Source organism: Rhincodon typus, chromosome 12, assembly GCF_021869965.1.
Source record: "Rhincodon typus isolate 14 chromosome 12, sRhiTyp1.1, whole genome shotgun sequence".
Classification (NCBI taxonomy): Eukaryota; Metazoa; Chordata; class Chondrichthyes; order Orectolobiformes; family Rhincodontidae; genus Rhincodon; species Rhincodon typus.
Genome location: NC_063343.1, coordinates 59,048,140 through 59,069,684, shown reverse-complemented (window position 1 = coordinate 59,069,684; position 21,545 = coordinate 59,048,140). Strand labels below are relative to the sequence as shown.

General features: G+C 39.0%; 1 protein-coding gene across 1 annotated transcript in view; it reads left to right on the top strand.

Annotated features, from left to right (window-relative positions):
- The window catches only part of LOC109917733 (NEDD4 family-interacting protein 1), a 44,889-nt gene that overhangs the window by 21,380 nt on the left and 1,964 nt on the right, over positions 1–21,545 (top strand). Inside the window, exons 3-6 of the mRNA XM_048603459.1 lie at positions 3,454–3,584; positions 9,058–9,145; positions 10,687–10,811; positions 12,417–12,483. Of these exons, the coding sequence (XP_048459416.1) occupies positions 3,454–3,584; positions 9,058–9,145; positions 10,687–10,811; positions 12,417–12,483 (411 nt within the window). The remainder of the gene's footprint in view (positions 1–3,453; positions 3,585–9,057; positions 9,146–10,686; positions 10,812–12,416; positions 12,484–21,545) is intronic.

The following is a 21,545-nucleotide window of genomic DNA, read 5'->3' as shown; positions in this document are numbered from 1 at the left end:
CATCAAATGTCAAGGGATGGATGATTATCTCTCTGTTGGTTATGGCCATCACCTGACGCTTGCATGGTGCAGTTATTACTTGTCATTTGGGTCAGCCTAAACCTGGATATTGTCCAGTGCCTTGCTGTATTTGGACGTGACTTTAGACACAAATTTAGACAATTGTGAATGGTGCTGAACATTGTGCAATCATTAGCAAATATGTCCACTTCTGACGTTATGAAGGACCTGAAGACCTCGGTTGGCCCTGGGGTACTACCCTGAGGCAATCCTGCAGTGATAGCCTGGAGATGTGATAACTGATCTCCAACAAGCACAAGCATCTTCCTTTGTGTTAGGTGTGACTCCATCCATCTGTGAGACTACCCTCATTTCCCATTAAAGTAAAACAAAGCTCTGAAGAAGTGTCACTGGACTCAACTGTTTAAATTTGTTTTCTCATCACAGATACTGCCAGACCTGCTGAGTTTCTCCAGTTTCTGTTTTGGTCCCCATCAACTCTAATTTTGCTGGGGCTTCTCAATGCCACACTTGGTTAAATGTGACTTCGATTTCAAGGGCAGTCACCCTCACTTCTCTACTGGAGTTCGCCTCCTTTGTTCATGCTTAAACTAAGGTTTTAATAATGAGGACACAAACTGAGTCACGTAAACTGAGCATAGGTTAGCAAGTTACTGCTAAGCAAGTGCTATTTGATGAAACTTTTGGCCTTTTGGCCCTTTGACCCTTTCCATTGCTTTACTGTTGAGAGTGGACTGTTCAAGCAATGATTAGCTTAGTTGAATTTGTCCAACTGTTTTTGTGTACACACCATTCTTGGGCAATTTTCTAAGATGCCATTTAGATGTGGGGCAAGTGCCTATAGCTTTTGTATCTGGAGCCTATGCCATTTCTTGATATTGTATGGAGTAAATTGAGATAACAAGGTGTAGAGCTGGATCACAGCAGGCCAAGCAGCATCACAGGAGCAGGAAAGCTAAATTGACTAAAGGCTAAGATCCATGATACATGGGAAATGATGAGTTTGAGATTGATCATCTGTCGGCAATTCAGGCTGAAGATGGTTGCAAATACTTCAGCTTTTTCTTTTGCACTGGCATGCTGGGTACTTCATTGAGAATGGGGAAATTTTGTGGAGCGTTCTCCTCTGATTACTTGTTTAGTTGTCCAACACCAATCAAATCCTGGAGTTGGTAGGACCATCGAGCTTTTATCTGATGCTTTGATTATGAGATTGCTTAACTCTCACATTCTGCTACTTTTTGGGATGCATGTAATCTTATGTTGTAGCCTCATTAAGTTGACATCTCATTGGCAGGTATATCTGGTGCTGTTCTTGGCATCCTTCCTTAAATTCTCTCAATTAATTGAGGGTTGGTCCTCTGTCTCGATTGTTAACGATTGTGCTGTTGATGGTCCACAGCAAATTATGGATCACCATTTTTGAGCTGACAGCTGTGTTCTCAATCTATCCCATTTAACGTAGTGATATTGCCACAAAACAGGATGGAAGATGTATTCTGTGAGGATAGGACTTGGTTTCATGAAAGATTATGCAAAGAAGTGACAATAACTCCTACGAATATGATCAAGCACAAGTAATTAGTGTAGCTTTGCTCACCACCTGTGGTACAGCCAGGCAATTAAATCCTTAAAGACCATCAGGGTCAATTAATATTGGTGTTACTGAGCTACTTTTTGAAGTTCCCCACACAATGTACAATCTATTCCCTTGTTAACCTTTGTGTTACTTCCAAATTTGAGGAACAGGAAGGTTTACTGAGCTGAGGTTGGATAGTAGGTAGTAATCACTGAGGTTTTCTTGCCCATATTTGGCATGATACCAGAATACTTCATGGGGCCTGGAGTGTATATACCTAGAAATGATGATGGAAGAGTTGGAACATAAGTTTTAAAGTATGGTTTAGTGAGCACACAAATTAAGAGCATAAAAAGCAGTCAGTACAATCTACTACTCAATAAATCATGGCTGATCCAGTTATGGCCCGAACTGCCAATTCTGGCTACATACTGGACCCTTTAACTCCTTTGTTAGTCAAGATTCTATCTACCTCTGCCTTAAAAATATTCACTGGCTTTATCTCCACTGCCTCTGGGGAAGAATTCCACAGACACCAGCTTTCAAAAAAGATCGTCTCCTCTCTAATGAGGACCCCTTGTATTTAAAATGGACCTAGTTATTATTTCTCCTGCTAACAGAAACATGCTTTTAACATCAACTCTGCTAAGTCACCTCCTTAAATGCTTCCTTAATATCATATAGGCTCCAGTGAATACAGGGCTCATAAAACAATTTGCTTAAATCGGAAAAGTGAACTTTTTCTCAGTACTTGTGGTGTAGTCTTGCCAATACTATGTACAGCTGTAGTAAAATTTCTACGTTATCCCATTCCCTTCAAAATATATACTATCACATTTGCCTTTCTAATCACTAGCCTCACCTGTATCCTGTGTGGCTATGTCAGAAATTGCTTGACTATTTTGTATTAATTTCTCCCAATTTTGACACATGCTTCCAGATAGTGACAAAGGTTTTGCAGAGTCAAATGGGAAGGGTGTGCTTTCGTGATTGCTCCCAATACGACATCATCCTGTGCTTAAATCTCTCCACCTTTCTAACGTTGCATGAATCTTTTCGTGATCAAAGCCAGTGCTGTCTCATATAACGTACTAAGTTAGATGCCACCTGGTCTGCCAGGAAATTTGTAATTTGTTCCTAAATCCTGAATATTCCTTTATAAATCCTGCATGTTCCTCACTGATTTTGAAAGTGCTTGTACCTGAAGGCCATGGAGCTCTATAGACTAAATGGGGAGAACTTCTGTATTTTAACATTGTTAAAATTCCGTAGCTCCCTGAGGCCCTCTAAGGGTAGTTACATGTTGGAGCATTACAATCCTGACTCGATCATTGTAAGCATAGGTGTTGATGGACAGGGTGTTTGTAGCACATGATTTATTAGAATAGTTGCAGTGGCAAATCAAGATAATACATTGGGTCTTATGATTGTTTTTGGAGCATTTCTGGCCATCACCTCTACGTCATGTTTCCATCTATTACTGAAGAGAGAATGCAGCATAAAGTGTTTGTTCCCAGGCTGCCTCTGGCTAACTCTTTTCCAAAATATTCAGCACAGGGCAAACTTTGGATTTTCTTGTGAAGCAGATGAAAATTCTGGTGTAATCTATATAGTATCTTAATGAAAAGAAATTTGCGGTTGTGTAACTGAAGAGAAAATCAAAGTAATAATGGCTGTGAACATCTTTTGACCACATAGCTCATTGTACTAAACCGAGATTTAGAGTAACTTTTGTCTCCCATCCTATTAATATGTACGAGGTTTATAAAAAAAAAGTGCTGTTCTGCATGAAAAGCAAAAGGAAATACCTTTAAATTGGGCCTTAATTTCTAATGTTTCATATTTTTCTCCAGCTTATTTTGATTACAAAGAGGATCCTGCATTTCCAAAGCCTCCATCCTACAGTGTGGCAACCACACTCCCTTCTTATGACGAAGCTGAACGAACGAAAGTGGAAGCAACCTTGCCTCTGGTTTCTGGAAGGGTGAGAATCTAACCTACACTTGTATGCACAAGATATACTGCAGCTGGACCACTATATACAAGATATGTAAAGGGCTGATTAACGCATTAGCTTACTACTAATCTATTTTTCATAGTCTCCTATAGACAATAACATACCTCCCAACCTCATTTACTGTGTTCTAGCTTTACCATTGCTTTAAGTTAAAATGGTTTTACTTTGAGAAGGAGCCCTCTGCAATTTCATTAATATGATGCCCCAATTGCGCACAATTCTAATAACAACAGGCACCTATTCTTAGTTTTCAAAACGTGTGCCCACTAAACCACTACATTCAAATCCATGTGTTCCATTCAGACAGTCAATTATATTTTCCCCTCCTTCTGTAAAATGCTAGAAAAGTTTGGTTTTTGTTCTGAGAAAATACTAGCCATACTTAATTGTAGATTCTCCAACTGTCTTGTAGCCATGAAACCCAAATGCTGGGAATGTGTCACAATGTGATTCAAAATACTTATAATTTTAGTGCTGTAGCTGATATTTTCAGCATTTGAAAACTAACATTTTTAAACGCATGCAAATAGCATTGTTTATCTCAATGGTAACATTAAGGAAGTTGTTAACTTTGCTTTGCTTCTAATCTATACACATACGGTAGGTTTTTCTCAGTTGCAGTGAAATTTTGATGAGTATTGTGTTTAAGTGACAATACAAAATAATGCAGAAAAGCAATCTATTTTTCCCACAAAATCAATAAATGAGTTTTGCGCTTCACTTTTCCATGCTCTAATTTAGCTTCGGGGTCCTCTTATAGCATTACACATTCAAGAAACGTTTTATGACAATTTGAGGACCTAGAAGATTGGTTAACTGTGTGGAAGTGTTGATTAATTTTAGTAACCATTTTACCTCTGCTTTGCTTTATTCCACACATTAAAATGCATGGATTAGGTCTGACCATTTTGAAGTAAAATGCTGAATCATTAAAGTAGCAGCTGGCATTGTTACTGTATTATTGATCAGTTGCCGATTGAGTCAATATTGGCTTTACTTCCATCACTAACAGTTAAATCTCTTCCTGCTGGGATCGTTAAATTGAATTTCAGTCTCCCTGGAAATTATGCATTTATTTAAAGCTCATCCAATTAAATTTTGTGGCAGTGAATATTGTCTCATCACACAAGTCCCTGATGGTTCTATTCAGACAGAATTAATTAGCTAGGAAGGTTAGAATTCATCCAACAGCACAAATATTACAAGACACTGTTACGGAATTGAGCAGCAAAATTCTAAACGATCTGCAAGCAAAGGCAAACTCAATTAATAGCTTCCTAAGATAACTGTCCTTATGAAAACATATAATGTTACATCATGAAACACTGTGTTTTTGGATAGCTGTTAATGGAGTTGAGTATTGTGCTTCCTAAATGAGAGACATGCTCACCTTATAGCGGCATTTATGATCCATCCCTAATTGCCAAAACGGCGTAACTACTGAGAGTCTGAAGTCTGACGTAGGCCAGACCAAGTAAGAATGGCAGATTTGCTTCCCTGAAGGACAATAGTGAACCCGAATTTTTTTTTTTCAACAATCCACAATGGTATGTGGTCACCATTAGGCTAGGTTTTTTAATCCAGTTTTATTGAGTTCACATTTCACAATCTGCCATGATGGTTTTTGAACCAGTTGCCCGAGAATATTGATCTAGTTTGCTAGTCTAGTGACATTAACACCATGCCATCTCCTCCCCAGTAATATTTATAACTTTGTGCTACATCTTGTTATTAAACTTCCGATGCTTTGGCATTTCATTATATTGGCAATGACCTTATTGTAATTGTCTGGAATTCCAATTCTGTGCATGGTGATACCGTAGATTATTAATGGATCGAAGCTGGTCTTTTTGAAATTCAAACATCAGAAATTAACTAGGATGCATTGAAAAACAAAGCACGTTAATTCACAAATTCTTAAATGAGAGAGTAACATTAACATCACTCCAATCTCCAATAAGAGACAATCTGACCACTGCCCCTTGATATTCATTGGTGTTGTTATTACTGAAACCCCCATTATCAACATCCTGGGGGATCCTCAACTGGTCTCACCATATAATTACAGTAGCTACAAGATTGGGTCAGAGGCTAGGAATACTGCAGCAAGTAACTCCCCTCTTGACTCTCCAGAGCCTGTCTGGCACCTGCAAGGTCCAAGTCAGGAGTGTAATGGAATAATCTCCACTTGCCTGGACAGGTGTAGCTCCAACAGCACTCAATTTGATATCATCCAGGGGAAAACAGCCCGCTTGATTGGCACCATCGCAACGACAAGCATGTACCACCTCCACCACCGATGCTCATTAGCAGCAGCGTGTACGATCTACTAGATATACTGCCAAAGAAATTTGCCAAAGATCCTTTGATAGCACCTTCCAAACCCACAACCAGTTCCATCTAGAAGGACGGGCAGCAGATACAGGGAACACCATCAGCAAGTTCCTTTCCAAGCCGCTTGCCATCCTGACTTGGAAATAGATCACTGTTCAGTGTTGTGCATCAAAATCTTGGAATTACCTCCCTAATGGTATTGTGGGATTATTTACAGCTCATGGACTGCAGAAATTCAAGAAAACAGCTCATCACCATCTTCTCAAGGGCAATAAAGGATAGGCAATAAATGCTGGCCAGCCGGTGATGCCCACATTCCACAAAATAAAAAATGTCATGCCAGACTTGTTGGTATTAAGTGCCTGACCATCTCTTCTGTTAAGTTCTTGGTGATGAATTACAGCTGACAGGTTTATTTCTTGGTATTAACTTTAATTTTACATTATCTTTTGTGACCTTTGAAACATCAGTTGTGCCAGTGTGTAGTTTTGAAAATGGAAGTACTGTATACAATTGTAGGAAGAGTTATATTTAGCTCATAGTGTAGACAAGGAATCAAATAAAAATTCTTTCTGGTCTTTTACTCAGGGTCTCTTTATATGGTGCATTAATGAACATATAAGCAAACTGTGGGATTGGTGTGGGGTGTGGAAAGAGAGAGAACAAACAGAAATGTACTATCACTTCGTTCTCAGTCGCTGCAGTTGTAGATCCATGGTGCCACTCCTGAAATATAGTGCCAGGCCATTTTATGTAATTTGCAAAAGATCCATTATTGACCTGAGCACAGGCTTATCCTTGCAAGTCTAAATCAGCTCCAAAGGAAATGAATCTCAAATAGCCTAATGTATACTAAAGGGATTCAATAGCTTAACATATACTGCTACAGTCTATAGCAGTCTTAAAAGCTGAAATCATTTTTAGTTTCATGTTCGGCTGATCTTCCAATTTTAAATGAACGTATTGCTGTCTGTAGTTTTTTGTTGAATAAAGTATTTAATGATTGTGTTGTTAAACCAGATAAGACCAAAAGAAGTGGAAACAGGAGTAGCTGTTCAGTCCATTGATCTTGCTACAGCTATTCAACAGGATCATGGCTGATCTAACATTCCTCACATCCACTTTCCTGCATTTTCCGTATAGCTCTTGATTACCCTGCTGATCAAGAATCCATCTATCTCAGCCTTAAATATATACAGGATAAATACAGCTCTACCTTGTGTGGAGTTCCTAAGGCACTCAGCTCTCTGAGAGAAGAAATTCCTCCTCATCTCAGTGTTAAATTGGCGGTCCTTTATTCTGAGACTGTGCCCTCTGGGTCCGAGACTTTCCCGTGAGGGGAGCATCTTCTCAGTATTTAACCTGTCAAGCCTGAGAAGAATCCTGTATGTTTTAATGAGATCACCTTACATTCTTTTAAACTCTGGTGAGGAGAGTCCCAACCTGTTTAGCTTTTGCTCATAAGACCTCCCTGTGTACCGGGAATCATCCTAGTGAACCTTCTGTGAACTGCCTCCAATGAAACATATCTTCCCTTAAATAAGAGGACCAAAACTGCTCACAGTACTTCAGATGTGGCCTTGTCAGCACCTTGTGTGGTTGCAGTAAGACTTCCCTAATGTTATATTCCAACCCCCTTGAAATAAAGGCTAACAGTCCATTCTTCTTCCTGCTTATCTGCTGCACCTGTGTGCCAGCTTTGTTTTGTACACACGTACGCACTAGTCCCTTTGTGTTGCAGCTTTCTGCTGTTTTCTCCATTTAACTAATACTTTTGCTCTCCCTTCCAAAATGAACAATTTCATTTTTTCCCACATTATACTCCATTTGCCAACCTTTTGCCCACTTATTTAACCTAACAATATCTTCCTGTAATCTTTCTTTGTATCCCTCTTGCAACTTGCCTTTCCACCTATTTTTGTGCCATCTGTAAATTTGGCTACAGTACATCGCTTCCTTCCTGCAAGTTTTAATATATATTGTAAACAATTACAGTCCCAGCACTGATTCCTGTGGGAGCCCCACTGGTTACATATTGCCAGCCTGTTTTATGGCAATGACCATCTCCAATGGGAGAGAAAATAACCTTGACTTTCAATGGCATCACCATCACTGAATCAAATTTAATGATCATATGATCAGTTTAATTAACCAGTTAAAAGGAAGAAATGCAAAGTAAGATTCTAAATTTAGGCAAAGCTTTCTACGATGCAATGAGGCTAAGATTGTGCACAGGAAACTTTGTAAAATTATGCGAACCGCATATTGTTCAAAACCAGTTTCCACCCTTAAGAAACAAAAACTCCTCTTGATAGAAAAAGTCACGAATGACTAAAGAGTTAAGGTACATTACATGGATTGCAGTTGTTCAAAAAGCAGCTTGCCACCATCTTGAGGGCAATTAGTGATGGCTGGCAAATTCTGGCCTAGCCAGTGACATGCATATGCTGTGAAAGAATACATTTTGAAAAGTCGTGCCCCAGGTGAAAGGGTCCAAAGTGTTTAATCAAAGGGTAGACAGAGAGGTATGAGTATTAACAGGTGGATATAGCAACTATTCGAGATGACATGAAAGTAAGAAGCAAGTGCAGTGAACATTTTTCAGTAAACTAATAGTCACCCCTGAAATCTTTACAAGGACAGTGATTGAAGAAGGGAAGCCTTTGAGCTGTGCTATGAAAATGAGTGCGAGGTGCAGAGGAAGGGGAAGGAGAGAAGATGCAATGTGGAAATTGAGTAGTAATCAGTACTTTGCTGCAAGAGGAGCAAGTAGCCATGAGCCTTGAATGATATATTGACAGTTGGGATAAGGGACATAATGTGGATGCAGATACCCCTAGAGAGAGCATGTTTAGCTAGAATTAGGTTCCACATCAATAATGTAAAGGGGAATGGTATTAAACTTATAAAGGAAGGAAAAGCTAAAGGTTGAAAAGTAGGTTAAGGCTCAGGGTTATAAATAGTATTAGATTTCAATTTGATAATGTGATTTCTTTGCTAGCATTCTGTTCAAAATTTCAAGATGCTGAATGTGGTTATCCTGTTTGCATATTTTCATCTTTCCAAAAGAAGCAAATCTAAAATTTATTTCTTTTTGTCCAAACAGGATGATGATTTTTCAGGAAGGGATGACATTGATGATGCAGATCAGCTCAGGATAGGGAATGATGGTATATTCATGCTGACATTCTTCAGTAAGGATTATCTTAAAATTGCATTCATTCTAAAATTAGCTTTTGAGAATTGTATACTAATCGGAAGGCAGGCATTTGTTCAAACAAAAATTAAGCTGCAAATATGTAAATATAATGTGGAGCTCCAGTAAATATGTTGCATATCAACAGATAAAAGCTTTGTCCTTTGCCATTTCGTGTTTTTTTGTGGTACCTTTTATAATTTGGTGCTAACCTCTGGAAGATGTTTTAAAAGAATATCTATGTTTAATTTGAGTTAGCAACTCCTTTAATTTTGAGTATTGATAATATAAAAGGAGATTAGATCTGAACATTAATTGACATTTCGAACTTCTGAATTAATGGCATTTCACCAATTCCCCCGTGTGATTTCTTTTTCTTTTCTTTCATGGGATGTGGGCATTACTGGTAAGACCAGCAATTTGTTACTTGTCAATATTTGCCTTGGAACTGAATGGCTTTCTAGGCCATTTCAAAGGACAAGTAAGTGTCAACTGTATTGCTGTGGGTCTGGAGTCACATGTAGGCCGCACCAGATAAAGGTGGTGGATTTCCATCCTTAAAGGACATTAAGGAACTATGAGTCTTTACAGCAATCAATGACCATTTCATGATTGCCATTATTAAGACTAGCTTCTATTCCAGTTTTATTAATTGAATTTTATCTCAATACTTGCCATGGTGGGATCTGAACTCGTATCCCCAAAGCATCATCTTATGGTTACTAGTTCAATGACATTAGCACTGTATCACCATCTCCCCTCAAGTCTTTAGAACTTCCTTACCTGAAATGTACGTGATCCTTTCCTGCAGTTCCAATGTGCACAAGTTACTGTGAGTGAGTTTAAAATCGGAGGCCTCAAAGTCCTGCTTCTAAAATGTACGAGCAGGCTGGAATTTGAATTGGGACTCCAGTCTGAAGAGTCTCTGCTTTCGTTTTGCCCAACATGAAATCTCTACTTGTTTCTCTTGCCACGATGGCCTGCTCAACTTTGAAAAAGTTGTGCTGGTAAAATTTTGGAAATCCTTCACCGCTATTGCTCTGAATGTAAATGGCACCTATATATGCATTCTGGGGGAGTAATTAGGACTCAGTGCAAGCAATGTGGCATCTACAAAATGGACTTATTTTTCCAATATGAGCCAGCATTGACGCTGAATGACCTATCCCTCCCATTAGAGTAGCAGGTTCCAAGTGGCATTCTGAAATTCCTCCATATACGTATAATTACTGGAAATTTCACAGCCAGCCCTCCCATTATGTATTAACCCTGTTCCCTAAATTTCAATCTGGAACCTGGTAAGGTTAAGATAGACTGGTGGCTAGATCTGATGCCCTGCCTCCTTCTGTGTTCAAGTGATTGACTGATTGTTTTAAAACTTCAACCAGAGATATTTAAAAATCTGCATGCCCAAAGACTGTGGTTTTTTTAACTTTAGGAAGGTGTTAGTTGAGGAGAAATCTGAAAATGTTATAGGAATCACAAGTATTAAGGAAAGTCATGGTTTTAATTAAAACATTATTTACCTGTGTTTCCTAGTGGCATTCCTGTTCAACTGGATTGGTTTCTTCTTATCATTTTGTTTGACCACTTCAGCTGCTGGTCGGTATGGGGCCATTTCTGGATTTGGCCTCTCACTGATAAAATGGATCCTAATTGTCCGGGTGAGTGAAGTCCTTGTACATCTCGTGTTGACTCCCACGTCCAAAAAAAGTAAGCTGCTTCCAAACCTGAAATGAGTTGAAATGGAGTTTTATGCTCCTTAGCAACAGTTCTAAATTCTCATTGGGTTTTGTGATCATTGAGCCAACTGATGCTATATGATCAGGGTTATGCTGCTACATAATGACAAAAGAATACATTTTACCCATTGCCTCAAGCGATATTGTCAATCTTACACCATGCTAACTATTTTCCATTTAATAGTAGTGTTTCAACATAGATGTAAGCATAGTTTTGATAATGTTATGTAACTAGATTCATTATAGTGGTGTGTTCATGAGATGAAAGAAGCTATTGCAATCAAAGGATGCATTCTGTAAATTGTAATTCCAGTTCTTGCAGTGCCTTGAGGTATTCAAATGTTTTTAAGAATTTGAAAGGTCCGAAATCATTTTAAAAACATAAATTGACAGAAGAAAATCTCAGCTTGCTGCCATAAGTGTGATCTAATTCAAATGTGTTTTAATGAGTTCCTTCTCCTCCTATAAGCAGACCTGAAGTTTTACTCCTACATTTCTATAGCAACAGCAAGTCACTGTGGCCTTGAGAGTTTGCACAATCTTCGATAACTAGCACACACGTACTCAAATTTTCTACAAGTAAGACCAACGCTTGCAGTATTACTAGCAATCAGTTCTGATTTCATATAAATCAAGATTAGATTTATGTATACAAATAGCTCTTGGTAATACAGAACTTGAGTACTGCTGAAAAAGGCAAATTTTGTTGAAGCTCTTTGCCTGCACTTCACAGGAAAATTTGCAAGCAATACCAATGTAAAAGGATAACAATGTTATACTCATGCACTTTAAATGTTGTTTTTCCTTTATACAAGCATTTCTAGTGGATTGTCCAAATGAGCTCAAGAAAAGCTTTGAGAAAATGTCTTTTTTTTTAAGCAGCAAAACTTCGATTTATTTTCTGAAATCTAACAAGTAACCTTACAAAATAAAACGAACTCTGAAGTAATGAAAGCAGCAAATGTACTGAACCATGTGCTGCTCCTGGCAACATCAAGTGCAAACAGTTTCTTTACCAATCATCTGCAATATTGTCAACACAGATTTTGGATCTGTGCAGCCGTGGTTTACAGGCTTTCACGGTTTTCAAAGTCATTCTGTTGTTTAGGCTAGAGTCGTGAGTTTTCTTTTTTGTCTTTGACATAAATAGGAAAATCTCCCTGTGTGGTCAGAAAAATAAAGACCTTCGTTGCATCATTCAGGATCTCCGGACATCCCAAAGTATTTTGCAGCCAATAAAGTGCTTTTGAAACATGGTCGCTTTGTAGTGAAGGAAACATCGTAGCAATAGAATTGAATATTAATATTGAATTTGCAATATTGGAAGATTGTAGGTATCTATAGAGAGAGAAGGTAAATAGGTGAGATTATTTTCTGTCTCTACTTAGTGTAAATAATGCTGTCTATGTACCATGTAAATTACTTTTTATTGCTGATACAGAGATGGCACTGCACTCATTAAAGTTTTAAAGCTGTATGTTCTTTTACGTCTGTGGACTTGTATAAAAATAAAATTTTGTGTTTCAGTTCTCTACTTACTTTCCTGGATACTTTGATGGTCAGTACTGGCTCTGGTGGGTTTTCCTGGTCCTAGGTGAGTGACTTATTATCACGTTTATAAAATTTGTTATTTTTAATCATTCTTTTTAAACAGGCATACAGAGAGCTAGGATCATCCGGAGATGTGTTAGCTATTTCTTCTATACTAGATTAAGAATCTGTGCAGCGCATTTGGATACCCCAGCAGTTCCTTTTTTGGCAAGGAAAATCCTGAGCATCTTGCGTATTTCTTCAATAATAATTGTTGTTTGCATAGCACATTTCATACAATGAAGCACCTCAGTGCTTTATAAGGTATCCAAGATCTAAGTGGAAACAGTTACTTTGGGGATGTGACAAAATGGAATTGAGGGAGGAATCTGGGGGCTTTTGAAAGAAGATTAGCTAGCATATTTAGAAAACTAATTTCATAATGCATGAATGCAGTAGCTGAATGCTGTTATGGATGACAGAATGAACATATAAACATACATAAGCACGAATTAGGGTAGAAGTTGGCCATTTGTCTCCTTGAGCATGCTCTGCCATTCACTAAGATTACGGTAGATCTAATTGTGGCCTCAACTCCAAATTCCCAGTACGGTCCTGTGACCCCCTCAGTAACCCTTGATTCCCTTGTGAGTCTGCTATGTATCTAGCACTGTCTAAAGCGTTCAGTTAATCTGCTGCCACTGTTCTCGGAGGAAGAGAATTCCAAATTCACTTAACTCTCTCGAAACATTTCTCATCTCCATCTTAAAAAGAAGATCCCTGATTTTTAAACTGTGTCCTATATTTCTAGTCTCTCCCACAGTTGGAAATAACCTTTTAACATTCACCTTGTCAAGTCCTCTCAGCATCTTATGTGACTCAGTAAAATCACCTGTGATTCCTCTGAGCTTGAATGAATGCAGGCTCAGCATGTCCAGCATTTATTCTTAAGATAACCCTCTCGCCCCAGATATCAGTTGAATGAACTTTCTCTGAACTGCCTCTAATGCATTTACTTCCTTTATTAAATAAAGAAACCAAAATTGTACATAGTGCTCCAGATCTAACCTTACCAATGCTCTGTATAACTGCAACAAAACTTTAATCATTCTTCTTGCAGTTGAGAGGTTTGGATTATGAGGAGAGACTGAGTAGACTGGGATTATACTCATTGGAATTCAGAAGAATGAGGGGTGATCTTATAGAAACATATCGATTCCCTTCGTAATCTTAAAGTGATGGCAGGGAGGTTGTTTCCGCTAGCAGGTGAAACTAGGACTAGAGGGCATCGCCTCAAAATAAAGGGAAGCAGATGTAGGACTGAGGTCAGGAGGAACTTCTTCACCCAAAGGGTTGTGAATCTGTGGAATTCCCTGCCCAGTGAAGGGGTTGAAGCTACCTCGCTGAATGTTTTTAAGGCAAGGCTAGATAAATTTTTGAACAGTAAGGGAATTAAGGGTTATGGTGAGTGGGCGGGGGTAAGTGGAGCTGAGTCTCAAAAAGATCAGCCATGATCTTATTAAATGGCGGGGCAGGCTCGAGGGGCCAGATGGCCTACTCCTGCTCCTAGTTCTTATGTTCTAAATGACACCATTTCATTTGTCATCTTAATCACTTGTTGTACCTGTATGCTAACATTGTGAGGCATGTCCTAGGACATCCAGATCCTGCTATACCCCAGAGCTCCGCAATTTCCTCTTTCCATTATAAGCTGCTTTTCTATTCTTCCTACCAAAATATAAAAGTTCACATTTTCCTATGTTCGTCTGCCAAATTCTTGCCCAATAGCTTAACATTTATATATCTCTTTGCAGATTCTTTATAGCCTCTTTACAACTTACTTTCCTATCGTTGTGTCAATAGGAAATATTGTAATCGTACATTTTGTTTTTTCATCCAAATTATAGAATCTTCACAGTGTGGAAGCAGACCATTCAGCCCATCAAATCCACACTGCCCATCCGAAGAGCATCCCACCCAGACCTACTCCCTCCCCCTACCCTTTTCTATAACCCTGCATTTCCCATGGCCGATCCACCCGACCTGCACATCTTTTTGAACTGTCGGAGGAAACTGGAGCACCTGGAGGAAACCCATGCAGATATGGGGAGAATGTGCAAACTCCAGACAGTTGCCTGAGGGTGAAAATGAACCCAGGTCCCTGGTGCTGTGAGGCAACAGTGCTAAGCACTGAGCCACCGTGCTACGCCAAAAGTCATTTAATATAAGTTGTAAAAATTCAAGGCCCTAGCACTGATCCTGTGATACTTCACTCATGACATCTTGCCAGTATGAAAATGACCCATTTATATCTCCTGTGAACCGAACCTCATCCCCAAATTGTTGCCCTCATGTCGTGAGTTCCTAGTTTGCATGGTAATCATCAATATGGTACGTTGTCAAATGCTTTCTTGAAATTTTAAGTGCAGCACACCCACAGGTTCCCCGTTACTCATATTGCCACTTACTTCCTCAAAAAGCTATAGTAGATTAGTTGGTCATTATTTCCATTTCACAAAACAATGTCGATTCTGAGATTTTATTTTTGTTCGGTTAAGTTCTCCTTAATACATTTTACAATTTTCTTCATTACCGATATTAATCTAACTGGCCTGTAGTTTCCTGTCTTCTGTTTTTCCCCGTTCTTGAATTAAGGAGTCACATTTGGTATTTTCTAATCTGAAGGGTCCTTTCTAGAGTCTAGAGAATTTTGAAAAAGTTACAATTTTATTTCATCTATTATTTCAACAGCCACTTACATTAAGACACTGTGGTGAAGTCCATCAAAACCTGGGAGTTGCCAGCTTTCAGCTCTAATCGTTTTCTGAGACACCTTTCCTGGAGAATGCAATTGTTTTAAGTTCCTTCTACCTTTTAACGCCTGACTGACTGTTATTTCAAGGAAGTTAATTGTCCTCTATAAGTGAAGACAGATACAAAATAGCTGTTCAATTCATCTGCCGTTTCCAGTTTCTCAATTATTAATACCTCAAATATTATAGAGGACCAATGCATACTCTACTTTTTTCCCTGCTATATACCTGTAGAAATGTGTGATACCTTATTATATTACTAGCTAGTTTTTTTAATTGTACTCTAATTTCTCCCTCCTTTATTAATCTTTTTTGTTATTCTTTGCTGTGTTTAAATATTCTGTGTAATCACTCATCTTTATAGGTCTAGAGATAGTAAGAACTGCAGATGCTGGAGTCAGAGATAAGTGTGGAGCTGGAGGAACACAGCAGGCCAGACAGCATCAGAGGAGCAGGAAAGTTGACGTTTTGGGTCTGGACTTGCTGTGTTCTTCCAGCTCCACACTGTTATCTTTGTGGGTTTATGTAGTTTTTCTTTCAATTATTTAGTACTGTCTTTTACTTGTCTATTTAGCCAGAAATAGGGTGTTATTCAAATGGAGTTTGTACTTGTTTACTGGAATATTTCTATTATGAATGTTCTGAAATACCTCCTTAAATATCTGCTGCGGCGTCTGCACTGATAACCTAATATGCCAGTTTGCTTCAACCAGCTCTGATACCAATCCAAAGTTACCCTTAATTAAGTTTTTTGAAAACTAGTTTTAGATCCATTCTTCAATAGTTCAAACATGTTATGATCACCACTACCCAGGTATACCTTTGTGGTGAGGTCACTGATTGGTCCTGTCTCACGCTCATTACCAGATCTAGCAAGGCCTGCTCTCTGGCTGATTCCAGAATATGATCCTTTAAGAAACTCTCCCAAAATATGCCGTGATCTCATCACCCCAGGCTTTCTTTGCTAATTTTATTTGTCCAATCAATATGTACATTAAAATCATACGATTTTGACTGTACCTTTCTCACAAGCCCCTATTATTTTTCCTGCATACCCTATGATGCATTGCTAGTATCATTATGGGGCCTATGTACCACTCCACAAGCAACTTCTCACTACTATTTCTGATCTCTACCCAAATTGATCCTACATCTTGATCTCAGAAGCTAAGTTAATCTTTCATCATTATATCAATGTCATCCTTTATTGACAGGGCTATGCCTCCACCTTTTCTGATCTGCTTCTCTTTCTTTATTGTCTTACACCCTTGATAAAGACTGTGATCTGAATATTCGTCTTGCAAAATGAGGTGAAAGTAATCATTTAACCAGGATGCATATAATGTTGGGAGAAGTGCTATGAAGACAATGGTTTTAAGATTTTTGCACACGGAGGATGAGGAATAAAAAATGTTTGCTGACGATTGGAAAGCAGTACAGGATAAATAGTCAACATAGAGTAAATGTGTCAGTTCGAGGGAACAGGTTTTCATGCGACTACCTTGATGAAAGTATTGCATTTCACTCAGGCAAATGAATTGCCCCTATAAAAGGAAGAAAAATAAGCTTCACAAAATCACATGGAAAGGGAAAGTTAAATCACTCGGTCAAATTCCCTTCCTGACCACTGCTGGTGTCCCTATCCTGTATGGACTGCAGTTATTTAAGAAGGCAGCTTACCTTCAACTTCTCAAGGGCAGTGAGGAACGTGCAATAAACACCCACATCCTGTGAATAAATTTAATAAAATGTTTCATGCATAATCTGTTGAATACTTGGTTAAATAGCAAGATTAATCGTAGGGAATTCTGCCGTTGTCACACCAAGACTGTAGATTCTGCTTGAAGGCACAAAGTACAGTATCTTCCAAGGGCAAAGCCTATCATCCTGGACGAAGAGATTAGCCACAGCTTTGAAGGTGTCTCCTGTTGTTGTCACTGTCTTGACTGTGTGTGTGTTTGTGTGTTTGTGTGTGTCTCCGCTCCACATCCTAGTTGCAGAACAGGATATAAAGAGCTCCAAGGAAGTACATGATTATTAACAATGCCGGGTTGTGATATTTATTCAGTTTAATATATTTCAAAGGCTATTGGACATTTTATGCAAGTATATTGAGCCATTCATGTGTTTCCACAAGTGATCTAATTAAACAGGGATGTGACAAGCTGAATGCAGCAATTTGACGTCAGTGTTGAGCTGGACACTGGTTTATATTAAATTCTATGTCAGCAATTTTATCTTTCCAGTATTTTCTGACTTTATTTCTTACAAGATAAGCCTTTTTTAAAATAATTTGTTACATTTGCAAAATAATCTGTGGATTCTGAGTGTCTTAATATTGCATGCTGCTTGAAGTGAACCGGTATTTTGTTTTGCAGAACAGGCCAACCAATCATTTTATTTTTGTATATATAGAACATGTGAAACAGTTCAGTGTGTAATGTTTCATCTAATACAAATCTCTGCAACTTTCAATAATTCTTTCAGCTTGCAGTCTTCGGTGTCAGTTTTTATTTAAATGTTTAAATGAACAACTCACAGGCTGACGTAAGCTATTGTGCAAATGAACAAACTGTCCTCTAGAATAAAAAGGCAGAGCTCTAGATTTGAACTCTTTTTATTGAATAGCATATCACAGATGTAGTCTGGGAAAAGTTTTGTGCATATGTACTCTGTCCCCAAAGTGTCATGTAACAGTTACAACTCAGAAGGCCATTTGGTCTCTTGCAGAGAGCCAGCATAAACACAAGCACTCCCTTATTTTCCATATGTACACTCAAGTCAATTGCTTCCCTAATTATCCTTCAATTAATATATAACCATTGCCTGTTCACTAATTCCATTTGGTGTTGGCCATTGCTGCCACATCCTACTAGAATCAGAATTATACAACATGAAAATAGACCTTTTTAGTCCAACTCGTCCATGCTGACCAGACATCCTGAACTGATCTAGTTCCATTTGCCAGTATTTGGCCCATATCCCTCTAAAACCCCTCTAGGGCAGCACGGTGGCTCTGTGGTTAGCACTGCTGCATCACAGCATCTGGGAACTGGGTTCAGTTCCACCCTAAGCGACCGTCAGCTTGAAGTTTGCACGTTCTCACCGTGTCTGTGTAGGTTTCCTCCAGTTCTCTGGTTTCCCCTCACAATCCAAAGATGTGCAGGTTAGGTGGATTAGCTACGCTAAATTGCCCTTGGTGTCTGGAGATGTATAGGCTAGGTGAAGTAGCCCTGGGAAAATACAGGGTTACAGGGATAGGGTGGGGTGATTGGGCTGGGTGGGTTACTCTTCGGAGGGTTGGTGGACTCGATGGGCCAAATGACCTGCTCCCATACTGTAGGGATTATACGAAATCCTTCTTATTCATGTACCCATCCAGATGCTTTTTAAATGTTTTAATTGTGCCAGCCTCCTCCACTTCCTCACGCACCACCATCTGCATGAAAAAGTTGTCCCTCAAGTCTCTTTTAAATCCTTCTGCTCTCACCTTAAACCTATGCCCTCTGATTTTAGACTCCCCTACCAGAAAAAGACCTTGGCTATTCACCCTATTCATGCTCCTCATGATGTTATAAACCTCTATAAGGTCACCCCTCATGTTAACAGATTCCCCTTTGTTCTTTGAGATTTTTTTTTACACGAAAAACCGTACACTAGAATTTCACACATCTCTTTTCCAGTATTTCTCATAGGTTTTAGAACTTGTTCCTTTTTTTCTCGTTCTTCATTTGTGGGATGTGGGTTTTGCTGGCTAGCCAGAATTTATTGCCCATTCCTAGTTGCCCTCGAGAAGGAGGTGGTGAGCTGCCTTCTTGAACCGCTGCAGTCCTCCTGCTGTGGGTTGACCCACAATGCTATTAGGGAGGGAATTCCAGGACTTTGACCCAGTGACAGTGAAGGAGCAGCGATATATTTCCAAGTCAGGATGGTGAGTGACTTGTTTCTAAATTAAGATACTTTTTGCATCCCTCCTGACCCCTTCTTTTAAAGTTTTCAAGCTAAAAGGCAACATTTACGAAAAGAAATTATATATCTCCTGGACTTGAGAATCCATCTCAGATATTTGCATAAGAAGCATCATTAAAAACAATGTGTTCCATGTTCTTGGTATCTCCCACTGATAGAACTTTCAAACTTTCTATCTTGAGTTCTTTCAATGTTTTTGCCCAAATAATATTTTTCCACCTTTTGGGAGTTTTTGTGGCTGTTCTCAATTTTAAGAATGCAGAACTGGCATTTGGCTTCATTTAGGTGATCAGCTAATTCAGATTAGACCTAATGTTTCCTCCATTTTGGAAGCGGCCGTATCTTTTTGTGTGGCTCCTCTTTGACTAAGTTCAGTGGGAAAGGCATTTTCCAAATAAGAGTGATGATGCAAGGCAACTCTCGACGCATTCTTCCTGATTTCAGTCTGATGAACTTAAAATCTCTCGAAGCTGAATTCCAATATGTAATTCTGCTTCAAGTTCATTTATGACAATGTTTTCAAATTCACTGCTCCCTTCCTGTAAGTTGTCAGCTAAGCGCATCATGAAGACATTCAAACTCTATCCCACCCCCATGCCCAGTTTTAATAAGATGCATCTTACTGAGAAATACCAAACTCTACTAGAGTCATCCTTCATGCCATGTAAACATTTAATATTGAATATCCCCTTTGGAGGGCAAAGAGATGCTTCTCTTTTGAGCTGATCTCCCTGCTGAAATGATGTTTTAATTTGCATTAATCTACATTTCCAAACATTTGTGGTTAATAAGTCAAGAAATCTTCAAAATTGCTTCTCTTGTTGTTGGTGAATTATACTTACCTTGGTCCCCCTAGTTTATCATCAAACTCTCACGCCTCCAGTCTGGATGTAGCCTGATATGGCCCTTCCGGAGTACCTATCCCATACATAGCCTTTTATCTATTAGGGCTGTCTGTCCCCTATCTAGCACCTCTGCTTATGCCCAAATTCTGTGTAGCTTATTAAAGTTCTTGCTGTTTGGTAACCTTTACTTACTTGTCTTCTAATTTGTTCAGAGTCACTAAAATTTCCTGGTGACATGGGTGTCTGGCCCCAGTGGTGTTTCTGGTCTGAATGATATTCCTTAACCTTTTTAAGCTGCAGCAATTAAGTGTATCCTCCATTTTCTGTCATCTAGCCAGTTGCCCCAGTTGCACCACAAACACTGCTGCAAGCGAATGTTTTGTGCATTTTGGCAGACCCCAAGCAATAATTCTGCAAATGCTCCATAATAACAGGATCATATTTCATTACTAAATGCTGAATGCAACTCTGTGACAGTTTGTACTGGGTCCCTGACTTGCATTAAATTTTACGTGAGTGATTTTGCGCTCTCAACAAGCAATATTGTCTGACTTTCTCTCCAAAATTAAACAAAAAGGATCATGGAAGTTGTGTTAGAACTGACTGATGACAGCATGCAGTGTTCAGACTTCTCTGGAGCAGAGTTGTGTCTAACAGGATGTAAATGCCAAAGTGTAGAAACATGCTGCATGCTAATCTGTGGGTCTGAGGTCACATTGTCATTCAGACCCAGTAAGGGCAACAGCTGTGCTTCCCTACAGGGAATGAGTGAACCAGATTGTTTTTTATGACTGTTATTATATTGTTGCCATTAAACTAGCCTTTTATTCCAGATTTTATTCAAGTTTCACCATCTCTTTGAGTGGAATTCGAGTTCATGGCTCAACTGCCTTGTGAAATTGTGTAAAGAGCCAATCAATTCAAGGACAATTTTCTTTAGAATAGTCTTTGGACTCAAAACACTAGCCCTGTTTCCCTCTCCACGGCTGCATTCAGACCTGCTGAGTTTAACCAGCATTTTTGTTTCAGATTTACAGTATTCTCAAGTCTTCTGCTTTTAATCAAGGGCAATTAGGGATAGGTAACAAAGCCAGCCTTGCCAATGATGTTGACATCCCATTAAGTATGAGATGGGCATAGATTAAAAATGATTGAGAGAAGGTTTACAGAGGAGCTAAGAAATGTTTTCAGCCAGAGGATTTTGTTGGTGGGTTGAGGTGGGTGGCGGGGGTGGTAGCGGAATAGATGGGGTGCAGGTGTTGCTACAGGTCTTGAATAATCACTTGAAGTGATGTTATGTACAAATCACAGAACCAGGAGTTCAATGTTAAGCTTAGGCTGAATAACTCTTCTAAGATGGCACTGAGAGCTAAATCTTAAGTAGTTTTCTGATCTATAAATTTCTATTATGTAAGTCAGTGTGAGCTGTTGCTTATTAGAATATTGCTATGCAAATACCAAAAGCCAACCAGAAGAATATATTGACTTGATTGCTCTGA